Raw genomic sequence first — 18,329 nt, 5'->3', positions numbered from 1 at the left:
CATTAATCATCTTTGAGATGTTTCTTCAACTTAATTGGAGTCCACCTGTGGTAAATTCAATTGATTGGACATGATTTGGAAAGTTTGGAACCAAGATTCCTCCTAGAGCTGGCCACCCAGCCAAACTGAGAAATTGGGGGCCTTTATCAGGGAGGTGACCAAGAACCCCATATTCATTGACAGAGCTCCAGAGTTTCTCTGTGGAGATGGGAGAAACTTCCAGAAGGACAACCATCTCTGCAGCACATCGCCAACCAGAACATTATGATATAGCGGCCAGACGGAAGCCACTCCTCAGTAAAAGGCATGACAGCCCACTTGGAGTTTGCCAAAAAGCACCTAAAGACATAGACCATGAGAAACAAGATTCTCTGGTCTGATGCAACCAAGATTGAACTCTTTGGCCTGAAGGCCAAGCATCACGCCTGGAGGAAACCTGGCATCATCCCTACGGTGAAGCATGGTGGTGGCACATCATGCTGTGGGGATGTTTTTCAGCGGCAGGGACTGGAAGAGTAGTCAGGATTGAGGGAAAGATGAACGGAGCAAAGTACAGAGAGATCCTTGATGAAATCCTGCTCCAGAACACTAAGTACCTCAGACTGGGGGAGAAGGGCCAGGAAGCAGCAGTGACTCGATCAATAAAAAAGTGGTCAGATGAAGCAGATGCTAAGCTACAGGACTGTTTTGCTAGCACAGACGGAAATATGTTATGGGATTCCTCCAATGTCATCGAGGAGTACACTACATCAGGCATTGGCTTCATCAATAAGAAATCCTTAGATGCCGGATTTCTTATTCGTCGGAGGGCATAGCCGGATTTCTTATTCCGACGAATCATCAAACAGGCAAAGCGCCAATACAGGACTAAGATCGAATCGTACTACACCGGCGCTGACGCTCGTCAGATATGGCAGGGCTTGCAAACCATTACAGACTACAAAGGGAAGCACAGCCGAGAGCTGCCCAGGGACACGAGCCTACCAGACGAGCTAAACTACTTCTATGCTCGCTTCGAGGCAAATAACACTGAAACATGCACGAGAGCACCAGCTGTTCCGGAAGACTGATCACGCTCTCCGCAGCCGATGTGAGTAAGACCTTTAAACAGGTCAACATTCACAAGACCGCAGGGCAAGACGGATTACCAGGACATGTACTGCGAGCATGCGCTGACCAACTGGCAAGTGTCTTCACTGACATTTTCAACCTCTCCCTGCCCGAGTCTATAATACCAACATGTTTCAAGCAGACCACCATAGTCCCTGTGGCCAAGAACACTAAGGTAACCTGCCTAAATGACTACCGACCCGTAGCACTCACGTCTGTAGCCATGAAGTGCTTTGAAAAGCTGGTCATGTCTCACAACATCATTATCCCAGAAACCCTAGACCCACTCCAATTTGCATACTGCCCTAACAGATCTTTTTTTTTTTTTTTTCACCTTTATTTAACCAGGTAGACAAGTTGAGAACAAGTTCTCATTTACAATTGCGACCTGGCCAAGATAAAGCAAAGCAGTTCGACACATACAACAACAACAGAGTTACAAATGGAGTAAAACAAACATACAGTCAATAATATTGTAGAAAAATAAGTCTATATACAATGTGAGCAAATGAGGTGAGATAAGGGAGGTAAAGGCCATGGTGGCGAAGTAAATACAATATAGCAAGTAAAACACTGGAATTGTAGATTTGCAGTGGAAGAATGTGCAAAGTAGAAATATAAATAATGGGGTGCAAAGGAGCAAAATAAATAAATACAGTAGAGGACGAGGTAGTTGTTTGGGTTAAATTATAGATGGGCTAGGTACAGCTGCAGTAATCTGTGAGCTGCTCTGACAGCTGGTGCTTAAAGCTAGTGAAGGAGATAAGTGTTTCCAGTTTCAGAGATTTTTGTAGTTTGTTCCAGTCATTGGCAGCAGAGAACTGGAAGGAAAGGAGGAATTGGCTTTGGGGGTGACCAGAGATATACCTGCTGGAGCGCGTGCTACAGGTGGGTGCTGCTATGGTGACCAGCGAGCTGAGATAAGGGGGGACTTTAACTAGCAGGGTCTTGTAGATGACCTGGAGCCAGTGGGTTTGGCGACGAGTATGAAGCGAGGGCCAGCCAACGAGAGTGTACAGGTCGCAGTGGTGGGTAGTATATGGGGCTTTGGTGACAAAACGGATGGCACTGATAGACTGCATCCAATTTATTGAGTAGGGATTTGGAGACTATTTTGTTAATTACATTGCCGAAGTCGAGGATCGGTAGGATGGTCAGTTTTACGAGTGTATGTTTGGCAGCATGAGTGAAGGATGCTTTGTTGCGAAATAGGAAGCCAATTCTAGATTTAACTTTGGATTGGAGATGTTTGATGTGAGTCTGGAAGGAGAGTTTACAGTCTAACCAGACATCTAGGTATTTGTAGTTGTCCACATATTCTAAGTCAGAACCGTCCAGAGTAGTGACGCTGGACGGGCGGGCAGGTGCAGGCAGCGATCGTTGAAGAGCATGCATTTAGTTTTACTTGTATTTAAGAGCAGTTGGAGGTCACGGAAGGAGAGTTGTATGGCATTGAAGCTCATCTGGAGGGTTGTTAACAGTGTCCAAAGAAGGGACAGAAGTATTGCACGGAACGCAAGATAATTGATACAATTTCCCTAGTTATATGAAATTCATGTTAGCAGGCAATATTAACTAAATATGCAGGTTTAAAAATATATACTTGTGTATTGATTTTAAAGAAAGGCATTGATGTTTATGGTTAGGTACATTGGTGCAACGCCAGTGCTTTTTTCTCAGATGCGCTTGTTAAATCATCACCCGTTTGTCAAAGTAGGCTGTGATTTGATGAGAAATTAACAGGCACTGCATCGATTATATGCAACGCAGGACACGCTAGATAAACTAGTAATATCATCAACCATGTGTAGTTAACTAGTGATTATGTTAAGATTGATTGTTTTTATAAGATAAGTTTAGTGCTAGCTAGCAACTTACCTTGGCTTCTTGCTGCCCTCGCGTAACAGGTAGTCAGCCTGCCACGCAGGCTCCTCGTGGAGTGCAATGTAAGGCAGGTGGTTAGAGCGTTGGACTAGTAACCGGAAGGTTGCAAAAACGAATCCCCGAGCTGACAAGGTAAAAATCTGTCGTTCTGCCCCTGAACAAGGCAGTTAACCCACCGTTCCTAGGCCGTCATTGAAAATAAGAATGTGTTCTTAACTGACTTGCCTAGTTAAAAAAAAAACATAATAATAATAATAATAATATTGGCAAATCGGTGTCCAAAAATACTGATTGTTATGAAAACTTGAAATCGGCCCTAATTAATCGGCCATGCCGATTAATCGGTCGAACTCTACTACAGAGGGTAGTGCGTACGGCCCAGTAAATCACTGGGGCCAAGCTTCCTGCCATCCAGGACCTCTATACTAGGCGGTGTCAGAGGAAGGCTCAAAAAATGTTCAAAAACTCCAGTCACTCTAGTCAGACTGTTCTCTGCTACCGCACGGCAAGTGGTACCGGAGCGCCAAGTCTAGGTCCAAGAGGCTTCTAAACAGCTTCTACCCCCAAGCCAACATCTAATCAAATGGTTACCCAGACTATTTGCATTGCCCCCTCGTCCCCTTTCCCCTCATTTACACTGCTGCTACTCTGTTGTCATCATCTATGCATAGTCACTTTAATAATGTACATATTACCTTGACTAACCAGTGCCCCCACACATTGACTCTACTGGTACCCCCCTGTATATAGTCTCGCTATTGTTCTTTTTCTACTGCTCTTTAATTACTTGTTACTTTTATTTCTTATTCTTTTTTTAACTGCATTGTTGGTTAGGGGCTCGTAAGTAAGCATTTGACTGTAACGTCCCCTTTCGTCCTGTATAACGTCCTGTATTCGGCGCATGTGACTAATAAGATTTGATTTGGTGTGAAGGCTCACCTTCCAATAGGACAACAACTCTAAGCACACAATCAAGACAACGCAGGAGTGGCTTCCGGACAAATCTCTGAATGTCCTCAAGTAGCCCAGCCAGAGCCCAGACTTGAACCCGATCGAACATCTCTGAAGAGAAAAGCTGTGCAGCAATGCTCCACATCCAACCTGACAGAGGTTGAGAGGATCTGCAGAGAATGGGAGAAACTCCCCAAATACAGGTGTGCCAAGCTTGTAGCGTCATACCAAAGAAGACTCGATGCTGTAATTGCTGCCAAAGGTGCTTCAACAAAGTACTGAGTAAAGGGGTCTGAATACTTATGTAAATGTAATATTTCGTTAAAAAAAAAAAATGTTTTGCTTTATCATTATGGGGCATCGTGTGTAGATTGAGGGGGAAAAAACATTTAATCAATTTTAGAATAAGGCTGTAACATAACAAAATGTGGAAAAAGCCAAGGGGTCTGAATACTTTCCGAAGGCACTGTGTATGTATTTATGTATGTAAATTGTTTTCTGTCGCTCTCACCCTGCATCTGAACCAGAAACTCTGTCTTGATGCGGCGAGCTGCCTCACTCTCGTTCTCACTCCTGGAGCCGCACAGTGAGTCTATCTCATCTATGAAGATGATGGAGGGTTTGTGCTCCCGTGCAAGAGTGAACAAGTTCTTTACTAACCTGGAGAGGAGAAAGGAGGCTCAAAGAAACATAAAGCTGATCATATGCTTTTCCCCCAATGGACACATGGAGCTGGTGTCCCGCACACAGATTAAACTTAAATCCAGGACTAAAAATGTTTTTTTTCCCCAACAGAGAATAGAATCTCTATCGAGTTTGCTTTTTAGTCTAGGACTAGGCTTAATCTAGGCCAAATTTACAACCATTAAAACAGCATCATTGGATTTATATTTAAAAATAATCACTAATGCTTCTATGGATTAAGAGTAAAATCTCACTTTTCGCTCTCTCCCAGCCACTTGGACACCAGGTCAGAGGAGGAGATAGAGAAAAAGGTGGAGTTGTTGGCCTCTGTGGCCACAGCTTTAGCCAGGTAGGACTTTCCTGTACCAGGAGGACCAAAGAGCAGGATCCCCCTCCATGGCGTTCTTTTACCTGACAGACAGAGACATGTCTTTGGGAGTGGTCGTGAATAACAGTGGGGAAGAAATAGGCTAAGCTTCTCATTTTCAAATGAATAGAATCTAACCCTAACCCAACAAATTAGCCAATAGTGGAAGTTTCAGCATGTTTTTCATACATTCTGATATGACATCATCATTAATTCTCTGGAGATCTGAGGCAGTAAGACTGCATTACCTGTGAAAAGATGTGGGAATTTAATTGGCAAAATAACAGCTTCTTTCAGGGCCTCTTTGGCTCCCTCTAAACCGGCAACATCATTCCACTTGATGTTTGGCTTTTCCATAACGATGGCGCCTAAAAAAACAAAATCCAGTATGAAGGGAACATACAAATAATTTTACAGTAAAGGAAAATAATCAGATACATTCATGTGAAAGCCTAATAATACATTTATTTATTAGACACCTCAACCGGGTGAGGTAAAAGTAAAGTGGAACTGAGCTAAATAACCTTTGGAATCCTATAAAATTGTGACAGAGTGTTGTAATGCAATTCAAAAGTAAAAATTTCACACAGTATGTCAATGATACAACTAACCTGAAAGTTGGTTCTGGAACTTCTTTTTTTCTGGGTCGTCTCCTTCATCACTCTCATTTCTGCACAATAATAATCCATCTCAATTATACTGAAGAGCACACGTGTACACAGAACCACAATATGTTTTTGATCCAACTAATTGACTCATCACATTCCAATAACCCCCCCCCCCCCACACACACACACCCTTTGTCGTCAGCTTGGGACTCCTTCACAGGCTTGGCGGGTGGAGCCTTCTCTTTCTTCTTCAGATATTCTTTGAGCTTCTCTGCTCTGTCAAGGTACTCGGCACACTTGGCCCTGATGCTCTGTTTGGCTTTCTCACCCTGGGCTTCATCTGGCAGGAATGGAATGCAAGGATTGTATTAAATTCTGTCTCAAGTATCTGTTTTTATTTAGAAAATGATCACAATTACAGTAATCCCCTTGGACTGTGTGAAATGGAAAAATGCATTCTGCTGACAAGCATTACAACTCTAAAAGAGGTAATAGCAGCATGCAAATATCTCATTTTCTTGAAGCATACATTTTACTACGTGAAGGAAGTACTGAACAGCGTGTTGGTATAGACGCAGGGCCTCGTCGTAGTTCTTAGCTTTATCCTCCTGGGCTGCCTTGCTGGCCAGATCTATGGCTTTCTGAAAAACAGAAATGAGAAAGTTATTAAAAAGCAAATACATAAGGAAATCAACAAATTGAAAGAGTGTAGGAAGCTGCAAGAAGTTTGATCTTGCTAATCAGAATTAATTGACTCTTCAAAGCTATGGGACATTCACTAGGGACAGGGGGACATGTCATGAATTTAATGCAATTGTAATCTTCTTTCTATGAATTTTGCGCTAGCGTTTAATATAATACAAGTAATAAAATACAGAAAACACTTAGTATTCAGAGGAATATACTGTACATCAAAGCTGGGACCGAGAGACTGAAAAACAGCTTCTATCTCAAGGCCATCAGACTGTTAAACAGCCATCACTAACATTGAGTGGCTGCTGCCAACATACTGACTCAAATCTCTAGCCACTTTAATAATAAAAAATTTGATGTAATAAACATATCACTAGTCACTTATCACTACTTATCACGTATCACTACTTCATCTTGCCTATGCAGCTCAGCCATCGCTTATCCATATATTGTTATGTACATATTCTTATTCCATCCCCTTACATTGTGTGTGTATAAAGGTAGTTGTTGTGAAATTGTTAGATTACTAGTTAGATATTACTGCATGGTTGGAACTAGAAGCACAATCATTTCACTACACTCGCATTAACATCTGCTAACCATGTGTATGTGACCAATAAAATTTGATTTGATTTAAAGGCCTGTCACATCTGCTGCTGGCTTTCACCATCCCTAAAGAGTGGTTATCAATCAGAGCCCTAATAAAAAGGTGCTCGTCAAAGGTGAGACCAATATCATCACAAAATGCATCTTCAATGACATGAATCAGCCAGGAACTCCTCCTTTCAACCTGGTCACAGAGCCTTTCGAATTATTCTGCATGTACACTACATGATCATGTGGACACCTGCTCATCGAACATCATTAATATGGAGTTGGTCACCCCCTTTGCTGCTATAATAGCCTCCATTCTTCTGGGAACGAGTTCCACTAGATGTTGGAACATTGCGTCAGGGACTTGCTTCCATTCAGCCACGAGCATTAGTGAGGTCAGGCACTAATGTTGGGTGATTAGGTCTGGCTCGCAGTCGGCGCTCCAATTCATCCCAAAGGTGTTCGATGGGGTTAAGGTCAGGGCTCTGTACAGGCCAGTCAGTTCTTTTACACCGATCCCAACAAAACATTTCTGTATGAACCTCACTTTGTGCACGGGGGCATTGTCATGCTGAAACAGGAAAGGGCCTTCCCCAAACTGTTACCAAAGTTGGAAGCACAATCATCAAGAATGTCATTGTATGCTGTAGCGTTAAGATACCCCTTCACTGGAATTAAGGGGCCTAGCCCGAACCATGAAAAACAGCCCCAGACCAATATTCCTTCACCAAACTTTACATTTGGCACTACGCATTGGGGCAGGTAGTGTTCTCCTGGCATCCGCCAAACCCAGATTAATCCGTCGGACTGCCAGATGGTGAAGCTTGATTCATCACTCAAGAGAACACGTTTCCACGGCGACAAGTTTTACACCACTCCAGCCGACGCTTGGCATTGCACATGGAGATCTGGGTTTTCATGCTCAGCCATGGAAACCCATTTAATGAGGCCCTGACAAATAATTAATTTTGCTGAAGTTGCTTCCAGAGGCAGTTTGGAACTCGGCATTGAGTGTTGCAACTGAGGACAGATTATTTTTTACGCTCTACGTGTTTCAGCACTCGGCGGTTGTTTCTCACCACTTCACAGGTGAGCCGTTGTTTCTCCTAGAAGTTTCTACTTCACAATAACAGCACTTACAGTTGACCGGGACAGCTCTAGTAGGGCAGAAATTTGATGAACTGACTTGGAAAGGTGGCATCCTATAACAGTGCCATGTTGAAAGTCACTGAGCTCTTCAGTAAGGTCATTCTCCTGCCAATGTTTGTCTATGGAGATTGCATGGCTGTGTGCTACATTTTACACACCCATCAGCAATGGGTGTGGCTGAAATAGCCAAATGCATTAATTTGAAGAGCTGTCCACATACTTGTGTGTGTATGTATACGAATATACATACACCACCAGTCAAAAGTTTTAGAAAACCTAGTTATTAAAGGGTTTTTCTTTATTTTCACTATTTTTCTACATTGTAGAATAATAGTGAAGAGATAACTATGAAATAACACATATAGGAATCATGTAGTAACCCCCCCCAAAAAATAGTTTTTATATTTGAGATTATACAAATAGCCACCCTTTGCCTTGACAGCTTTAAAACACTCTTGGCCTTCTCTCAACCATTTTCACCTTAAATGCTTTTCCAATAGTCTTGAAGGAGTTCTCACAAATGCTGAGCAATTATTGGCTGCTTTTCATTCACTCTGCGGTCCAACTCATCCCAAACCATCTCAATTTGGTTGAGATCGGGGGGATTGTGGAGGCCAGGTCATCTGATGCAGCACTCCATCACTCACCTTCTTGGTAAAATAGCCCTTACACAGCCTGGAGGTGTGTTGGGTCATTGTCCTGTTGATAAACAAATGATAGTGGGACTAAGCCCAAACCAGATGGGATGGCGTATCACTGCAGAATGCCCTGGTAGCCATGCTGGTTAAGTGTGCCTTGACTTCTTAAAAAAAAAAACATAATAATAATAATCACTGACAGTATCACCAGCAAAGCGCCTCCAAACCTTCATGCTTCACGGTGGGAAATACACATGTAGAGATCATCTGCTCACCCAAACCGCGTCTCACAAAGACACGGCGGTTGGAAACAAAAATCTCAAATTTGGACTCATGAGACCAAAGGGCAGATTTCCACTGGTCTAATGTCCATTGCTCGTGTTTCTTGGCCCAAGCAAGTATTCTTATTGGTGTGCTTTGGTAGTGGTTTCTTTGCAGCAATTCGACCATGAAGGCCTGATTCACGCAGTCTCCTCTGAACAGTTGATGTTGAGATGTGTCTGTTACTTGAACTTTGAAGCATTTATTTGGGCTGTAATTTCTGAGGCTGATGACTAATGAACTTATCCTCTGCAGCAGAGGTTACTCTTCCTTTCCTGTGGCGGTCCCCATGAGAACCAGTTTTTTCATAGCGCTTGATGGTTTTTGCGACTGCACTTGAAGAAACTTTCAAAGTTCATGAAATTTTCCAGATTGACTGACCTTCATGTAATGATGACTCTCTTTGCTTATTTGAGCTGTCCTTGCCATAACATGGACTTGGTCTTTTACCAAATAGAGCCATCTTCTGTATACCCCCCCTACCTTGTCACAGCATAACTGATTGGCTCAAAACACATTAAGGGAAGAAATTCCACAACTTAAGGCACACATGTTAATTGAAATGCATTCCAGGTGACTACCTCATGAATCTGGTTGAGAGAATGCCAAGAGAGTGCAAGCTGTCAAGACAAAGGGTGGCTATTTGAAGAATCGCAAATATATTTAGAAATTGTTTAACAATGTTTTGGTTCCTATATGATTCCATGTGTTATTTCATAGTTTTGATGTCTTCACTATTGTTCAACAATGTAAAAAAATAAATAAAGGTAAAATAAAGAAAAACCCTTGAATGAGTAGGTGTTCTAAAACTTTTGACCGGTAGTGTAAGTAGTGTAAATCCGAGACACTCCATTTAGTATGATATGTTACTAATTACAATTCGTATTAAATGTAAAAAAAAATCTAAAATAATTCTAAAAAGTCCATTATGTTACAAATTTGCTGAATGTATGTTATAAATTCTAGGTAGCTAGGGGTTAGTGTTACATTTGGGAGTTAGGTTAAAGGGTTTTAAGGTTAGGGTTAGCTAAAATGATTAAGTTTAGGGTTAGGGGAAGGGTTAGCTAACATGCCAAGTAGTTGCAAGGTTGCTAAAAAGTAATAAGTAATTGAAAAGTTGCAAATTAGCTAAAATTGTCAGTGATGAGATTCAAACTCACAACCTTTGGGTTGCTAGATATTCGCGTTATGTAACCATACCAAACTTAACATGTCATACTAATTTGTGTTATTTTTATTTAAACCTTTATTAAACTAGGCAAGTCAGTTAAGAACAAATTCTGATTTACAATGATGGCCTAACCAGGTCAAACCCGGACAACGCTGTGCCAATTGTGCGCCGCCCTATGGGACTCCCAATCACGGCCGGATGTGAAGCAGCCTGGATTTAAACCAGGTACTGCAGTGACGCCTCTTGCACAGATGCAATGCCTTGACTGCTGCGCCACACGGGAGCCCAAAGATACTGGTGTCCAGTACTTTACTATGTTATTTCTAGTCTAGCCTTTTCAGATAAAGGCCTGCTAAAGTTAAAGCACATTATTTTATAAAATGCTGAGGGTATGAAACAAAATATTGTTCCAGAGCTAAGATGTTTAAATTTGTGTTTTGAGAGGCCCAAATAAAATGTTAAGGTATTTTTTTTTTTTGGACTTCCATTTTCCATGTACCCTGAAAAAAGTATATGGGCCAGGAGAGACTAATGCACCGCTTTGTTTTGTTTCAAATGCTACTGCTAAGCGTAACAAAATGATGTGAACAAATCAACTGAAAGACTTGGTTTGAAGCAGAATTTCCATTAGGAAATTGTGACGCCTGATATGACAGACTTTTTTGTTAACCGACAGTTGAGAAATGTACCGGACCCATATGCATTGGGTGCGTAACCGGATTAGGGCGTCCAGCCACGGTGCTCAATGTCAGAAATCACATTTAGATAATGGTTACACATCTTACCTAATTTCGATGCTGACTGCCACATGCCTCTAGAAACAAGACTAGTGACAAACAGTAAAATCACCAGCCTATGTCAACCTAATATTCCCCATAGTAGAAAAGTATACATATTCTATTGGCGAAATCAAATTTTATTTGTCACATGCGCCGAATACAACAGGTGTAGTAGACCTTACAGTGAAATGCTTACTTTACTAGCCCTTAACCAACAATGCAGTTAAGAAAAAGAAGTGTTAGGTAAAAAAGCAGCAGTAAAATAACAGTCGCGAGACTATATACAGGGATACTGGTACAGAGTCAATGTTCAGGGGCACTGGTTAGTTGAGGTAATTGAGGCAATATGTACATGTGGGTAGAGTTAAAGTGACTATGCATAGATAATAAACAGAGGATAGCAGCAGCGTAAAATAGGGGGTGGGCAATGCAAATAGTCTGGGTAGCCATTTGATTAGATGTTTAGGAGTCTTATGGCTTGGGGGTAGAAGCTTCTTAACAGCCTCTTGGACCTAGACTTGGCGCTCCGGTACAACTTGCCGTGCAGTAGCAACGAGAACAGTATGACTAGGATGGATGGAGTCCTTGATAATTTTTTGGGCCTTCCTTTGACACCGCCTGGTATAGAGCTCCTGGATGGCAGGAAGCTTGGCCTCAGTGATGTACTGGGCCGTATGCACTACCCTCTGTAGTGTCTTGCGGTCGGAGGCCGAGCAGTTGCTATACCAGCCAGTGATGCAACCAGTCAGGATGCTCTCGATGGTGCAGCTGTAGAAACTTTTGAGGATCTGAGGACCCATGCCAAATCTTTTCAGTCTCCTGAGGGGGAAATAGGTTTTGACGTGCCCTCTTCACAACTGTCTTGGTGTGCTTGGACCATGTTAGTTTGTTGGTGATGTGGACGCCAAGGAACTTGAAGCTCTCAACCTGCTCCACTACAGCCCCATCGATGAGAAGGGGGCGTGCTCTGTCCTCTTTTTCCTGTAGTCCACAATCATCTCCTTTGTATTGAACACATTGAGGGAGAGGTTGTTGTCCTGGCACCACACGGCCAGGTCTCTGACCTCCTCCCTATAGGCTGTCTCGTCGCTGATCAGGCTTACCACTGTTGTGTCATCGGCAAACTTGATGACGGTGTTGGAGTCGTGCCTGGCCGTGCTGTCATGAGTGAACAGGGAGTACAGGAGGGGACTGAGCATGCACCCCTGAGGGGCCCATGTTGAGGATCAGTGTGGCAGATGTGTTGTTACCTACCCTTATCACCTGGGGGCAGCCGGTCAGGAAGTCCAGGATCCAGTTGCAGAAGGAGGTGTTTAGTCCCAGGGTCCTAAGTTTATTCATGAGCTTTGAGGGCACTATGGTGTTGAACGCTGAGCTGTAGTCAATGAATAGCATTCTCACAGGTGTTCCTTTTGTCCAGGTGGGATAGAGCAGTATGGAAGGGAATAGAAATTGCATCAACTGTGGATCAGTTGGGGCGGTATGCACATTGGAGTGGGTCTAGGGTTTCTGGGATAATGTTGTTGACGTGAGCCATGACCAGCCTTTCAAAGCACTTCATGGCTACAGACGTGAGTGCTATGGGTCGGTAGTCATGTAGGCAGGTTACCTTGGTATTCTTGGCCACAGGGACAATGGTGGTCTGCTTGAAACATATTGGTATTACAGACTCGGTCAGGGACAGGTTGAAAATGTCAGTGAAGACACTTGCCAGTTGGTCAGCGCATGCTTGGAGTACACGTCCTGGTAATCCATCTGGCCCTGTGGCCTTGTGAACCCTGACCTGTTTAAAGGTCTTACTTCCATCGGCTATGGAGATCGTGATCACACGTGGCGTGTTGTTCCTCTGTGAGAAAGAAATAGCCTATTCCAGACAGACAGGTTTTTTTTTGGGGGGGGGGGGAATTGAGAACAATGCTTCATTTGCAATGGTGCCCCGAGGACAAAAATCCCATCAACAAAACCAAAATATAAAACTACAAGACAGCTATAAATACATTCTAACTTGTAATAACCTGATGTAATAGTCAATATATAAAATATAAAACTACAAGACAGCTATAAATACATTATAACTTGTAATAACCTGATGTAATAGTCAATTGAAACATTTGCACACTTCAGCAGACTAATTTAACAGCGTTTTAAACTGCCCTATGGGCACCAGGGAAGTGTTTGTTTTATTACAGGTATTCCGTAACTGTGGTGCATTAAACCTAAAGGCGGATTTACTAAACGTTGTGGAGACAAGCGGGACATGAAGAGTTAACCAACCTTGCGAATCAATTTGGTATCACATATTTTTATATTTCAAGTGAGGTATGTTGGAAGCTTGTGGAGCAGAGCTTTGTAAACAAGGGAAAAATGAAGTGATCTACAGGACTTTAGTGAGGTCCAGGCGACATTCTGATACAGGATGCAGTGATGAGTACTAAAACTGTCACCTGTAATAAAGTGAAGGGCGCTATGGCAGACAACACCCAATGGTTTAAGAGTAGTGGCTTCTGCATTCTGGTAAATTGTGTCAAAGTCAAGAACTGGCAGGAAAGTTGATGTAGAGGCAACATCTATTTCTAAAAAAGAAGCCCACTTTAAACCTTAGCTTTTTAACTAGCTTATCAGTATATATTTTTAAACATATCTTTAGCAATCCAAATACCCAGATATTTATTCGCGGGAACCCGCTCAATGAGAGAGCCAACCGAATGGGTGAATATGTATCCCATCAGATCTTCCGTGAATTAGAGAACAAATTTAGTTAGACGATAGATCCCAAATGCATACAACCAGTAGGCCCAGGATACATAGAAAAAACACATAAAAAAAGCAATGAGGCTGATGCAACATAACAGATATCTTAAAATGTTAATAAACTATTTATTTCTTCACATAAGCGTACAAGGTAGTAGCCTACGAGTGAATGTTCATTACATAAGGGAATTAATGGGAAAACACCACTGTAGCAGCAGCTTTCAAGCGGTCTGACAGATTTTCCACTCATAGGCTGTGTATGCTGTGCCTGTAATAACCTATGAAAATACAGTGGCCAATTTAATTCCGCTAAACCGGTCAATTGTATTTCCATCGCCTAGTATTTCTATCAATTAGGCTAAAAGCATTATTTTTCCTCTCCCGACAATTGGCTGGTGCCAGGTTTACTTCATCAGCTTTTTATTTATTTTCTATAAAAATTTAAAATACTTTGATATAGATATTACACACACACAAAAAAAGTATATATATATACTTTTTTTTGATAAAATCTGGCTAACAGAAACCCTGGTTTGAAATTAGAGATGATTTTGCCACAACTTTTTAACATGATGAGCTTGCCCCAAATTTTTTGGGGCTAAAGATAGCTCAAGTCGGCATTAACTTTTGAAACAAATCATTTCTCTTTTATAACTTTGTCTCCCCAATTTCATGGCAATTCCCGTACGGACTCTGGAGAGGCAAAGGCAGAGAGCCGTGCCTCCTCCGAAACACGATCCAACCAAGCTGCGCTGCTTCTTGACACAATGCCCGCTTAACCCGGAAGCCAACTACATTGAACAAAAATAAACGCAACATGTGAAGTGTTGGTCCCATGTTTCATGAGCTAAAATAAAATCTTAGAAATGTTCCATACGCACAAAAAGCTTCTCAAATGTCGTGCACAAATTTGTTTACAACCCTGTTAGTGAGCATTTCTCTTTTGCCAAGATAATCCATCCACCTGACAGGTGTGGCATATCAAAAAGCTGCTTAAACAGCATGATAATTACACAGGTGCACCTTGTGCTCTGGACAATGAAAGGCCACTGTAAAACAAGCAGTTGTGTCACACAACACATGTCTCAAGTTGAGGGAGGGTGCAATTAGCACGCTGACTGCTAGAATGTCCACCAGAGCTGTTGCTGGAAAATGTAATGTTAATTTCTCTAACATAAGCTGCCTCCAACGTTGTTTTAGAGAATTTGGCAGTACGTCCAACCCACTTCACAACCGCAGACCACATGAATGGCGTCATGCGAGCGAGCAGTTTGCTGATGTCAATGTTGTGAACAGAATGCCCCACGGTGGTGGTGTGGTTATGGTATGGGCAAGCATAAGCTACGGACAACAAACACAATTGCATTTTATCAATGGCAATTTGAACGCACAAAGATACTGTGACGTGATCCTGAGGCCCATAGTCGTGCCATTCATCCACCACCATCACCTCATGTTTCAGCATTATAATGCACAGCCCCATGTCGCAAGGATCTGTACACAATTCCTGGAAGCTGAAAAACATACTCAGACATGCGAGTATGTTAAGGCAAGGGCTGATTAAGGTTTTACTGCTAACCTACAAAGCATTACATGGGCTTGCTCCTACCCATCTTTACGATTTGGTCCTGCCGTACATACCTACATGTACACTACGGTCACAAGACGCAGGCCTCCTTACTGTCCCTAGAATTTCTAAGCAAACAGCTGGAGGCAGGGCTTTCTCCTATAGAGCTCCATTTGTATGAAATGGTCTGCCTATCTATGTGAGAGACGCAGACTCGGTCTCAACCTTTGAGTCTTTATTGAAGACTTATCTCTTCAGTAGGTCCTATGATTCAATGTAGTCTGGCCCAGGAGTGTGAAGGTGAACGGAAAGACACTGGAGCAACGAACCGCCCTTGCTGTCTCTGCCTGGCTGGTTCCCCCCCTCTCTCCACTGGGATTCTCTGCCTCTAACCCTATTACAGGGGCTGAGTCACTGGCTTAGTCCCTAGGAGGGGTGTGTAACTTGAGTGGGTTGAGTCACTGACGTGATCTTCCTGTCCCGGTTGGCGTCCCCCCTTGAGCTGTGCCGTGGCAGAGATCTTTGTGGGCTATACTCGGCCTTGTCTCAGGATGGTAAATTGGTGGTTGAAGATATCCTTCTAGTGGTGTGGGGGCTGTGCTTTGGCAAAGTGGGTGGGGTTATATCCTGCCTGTTTGGACCTGTCCGGGGGTATCGTCGGATGGGGCCACAGTGTCTCCCGTCCCCTCCCAGCCTCCAGTATTTATGCTGCATTAGTTTATGTCGGGGGGCTAGGGTCAGTCTGTTATATCTGGAGTATTTCTCCTGTCTTATCCAGTCTCCTGTGTGAATTTAAGTATGCTCTCTCTAATTCTCTCTTTCTTTCTCTCTCTCGGAGGACCTGAGCCCTAGGACCATGCCTCAGGACTACCTTGCCTGATGACTCCTTGCTGACCCCCAGTCCACCTGGCCGTGCTGCTGCTCCAGTTTCAACTGTTCTGCCTGTGGTTATGGAACCCTGACCTGTTCACCGGACATGCCATCTGTCCCAGATCTGCTGTTTTCAACTAGAGACAGCAAGAGCGGTAGAGATACTCTGAATGATCGGCTATGAAAAGCCAACTGACATTTACTCCTGAGGTGCTGACCGCTTGCACCTACGACAACCACTGTGATTATTATTATTTGACCATGCTGGTCATCTATGAACATTTGAACATCTTGGCCATGTTCTGTTATAATCTCCACCCGGCACAGCCAGAAGAGGACTGGCCACCCCTCATAGCCTGGTTCCTCTCTAGGTTTCTTCCTAGGTTCTGGCCTTTCTAGGGAGGTTTTCCTAGCCACCGTGCTTCTACACCTGCATTGCTTGCTGTTTGGGGTTTTAGGCTGGGTTTCTGTACAGCACTTTGTGACATCAGCTGATGTAAGAAGGGCTATATAAATACATTTGAGCATGTTTGGGAAGCCCTGGATCGACAGCGTGTATCCAGAAAATATCAAGACACTTCACACAGCCATTGAAGGAGTGGGACAGCATTCCACAATCAACAGCCTGATTAACTCTATGGTAAACATATATAATTTTTTTTAAATTAAAATGAGTTTGGCAGAAATGCCATCTGGAACAATATTCATGTGCCTTAATAACAAACTTGTATGCCATCTGTAAATACAACAACAATTGTTAAATTACAAGCCTAGTTGGTTTAGCCACAGAACAAGACAGGGACTTTCCTATTAGCCATGATTAGCTGTGATAATGGTTGGGCTGGATATGGCGAGAGATGAGTTCGGATTGGTCTGCCATGTAGCACGTTTGTCTATAAAATGAGCTGCTCAGTATGTGTAGGTAATCCTTTATAACATGTTTTATTTCAAAGGTGCTCTTTGATGTCCGATGGAAGCAGAGTATGATAGCTAAGGATTAGATGGAGACGATTCTGGCGTTTGATTGCAAATATGAAGTGGGAGTCGAAAAGAGAACACGCAAAAGGCTGTTGTATAAAACACCTGTCTCCAGACTTTATCTTCAAACTAAGGGCAACCATGGCATCCGTGACAGAGGGAGAAGCGCTCATCCATGTATTCGTGTAAAACAGAGTCTAGCTAGCTACTTTTTTCAGATATTCTAAATTTCTAATTTTGTCAGAAAGCGGTTCCCTTTTCAAGTTAAAGCGTACTGTTAGATAGCTGGCTCCCTAACTAAGATTACGTGTATGATCTGTGTGGTAATATTTGTATTTCAGAACCATCTGCATTTCTAGTTATAGCCTAATGTTAGCTAACATTGAACCTAGTTTGTTAATATTAGCTGCCAGCAGATTCATGCAGGGTAGTAACGTCATGAGTTGGGATTATGGTTCATTGCTTAGCTAGCTAGATAACTGTCTAAACAAGACTCCACTATGCAAGTAACCATTTCACTGTACCGTTTACATCTTCTATATCCTGTGCATGTGACAAACATTGATTTTATTTGAAATAGTGTTTACCAGTGACGGTAATGTGAATAACAACATGACCAGTGTCCCAAATAAAAAAATTATCCGGGGAATGCCCTGCTTTTATATCGTCACACTCACAAGCGTAAGCTATTTTCTGTCATTAGCTCGCCATTAACGCTTATTTCATGTGAGTTTATTTTCCTGTAATAATGAATACTAATTATCTAAAGTTAAGACGTCGTCAGCTAACGTTGTGTGATATGATCATTCATTGAACTGGCTAGCCAGCTAACTTAGCATTAGCTAGCTAACAAGCTAGACACGAACCAAATCATTGTTTATTTGCTTCCCCTCCTCGAAGCCAAAAAAATGTGCACAATCTAACGTTAACTAAGAGAGCGTGGCTGCAGTTTCACTTCCTACAAACAGTTGGACTGACAGGGAACCAAATTAGCTAAATATCAACAATCAACTCACGACAGGTTTTGTTAGATAGTTAACTAGTCGATTACATTATCATGGTACTAGTTTATTGACATTTCAGATTGTCTTGGCCTTGCTGGGGGGAGCGCTAGTCATCGAGAAGCTAGGCAAGGGGTCAATTATTGTACACATTTAAACCAACATGAACATGTCAACTTTGCTACTGTAACTAGCTTCTAGGAAACGTGCATG

General features: G+C 42.6%; 1 protein-coding gene across 2 annotated transcripts in view; it reads right to left on the bottom strand.

Moving 5' to 3' along the window:
* Window positions 1–18,329, bottom strand: part of LOC139550681 (vacuolar protein sorting-associated protein 4B-like) — a 38,971-nt gene that overhangs the window by 7,149 nt on the left and 13,493 nt on the right. For both annotated transcript variants that reach the window (XM_071361740.1, XM_071361741.1), the window contains 6 exons: window positions 6,134–6,245; window positions 5,794–5,944; window positions 5,608–5,666; window positions 5,245–5,364; window positions 4,884–5,040; window positions 4,457–4,605 (listed from right to left, as the gene is read on the bottom strand). In XM_071361740.1, the coding sequence (XP_071217841.1) occupies window positions 4,457–4,605; window positions 4,884–5,040; window positions 5,245–5,364; window positions 5,608–5,666; window positions 5,794–5,944; window positions 6,134–6,245 (748 nt within the window). The remainder of the gene's footprint in view (window positions 1–4,456; window positions 4,606–4,883; window positions 5,041–5,244; window positions 5,365–5,607; window positions 5,667–5,793; window positions 5,945–6,133; window positions 6,246–18,329) is intronic.

This window comes from Salvelinus alpinus, chromosome 23 (genome assembly GCF_045679555.1).
Source record: "Salvelinus alpinus chromosome 23, SLU_Salpinus.1, whole genome shotgun sequence".
Taxonomy (NCBI): Eukaryota; Metazoa; Chordata; class Actinopteri; order Salmoniformes; family Salmonidae; genus Salvelinus; species Salvelinus alpinus.
Note: the sequence above shows the minus strand (reverse complement) of the source record. Positions and strands in the feature narration are given on the sequence as shown.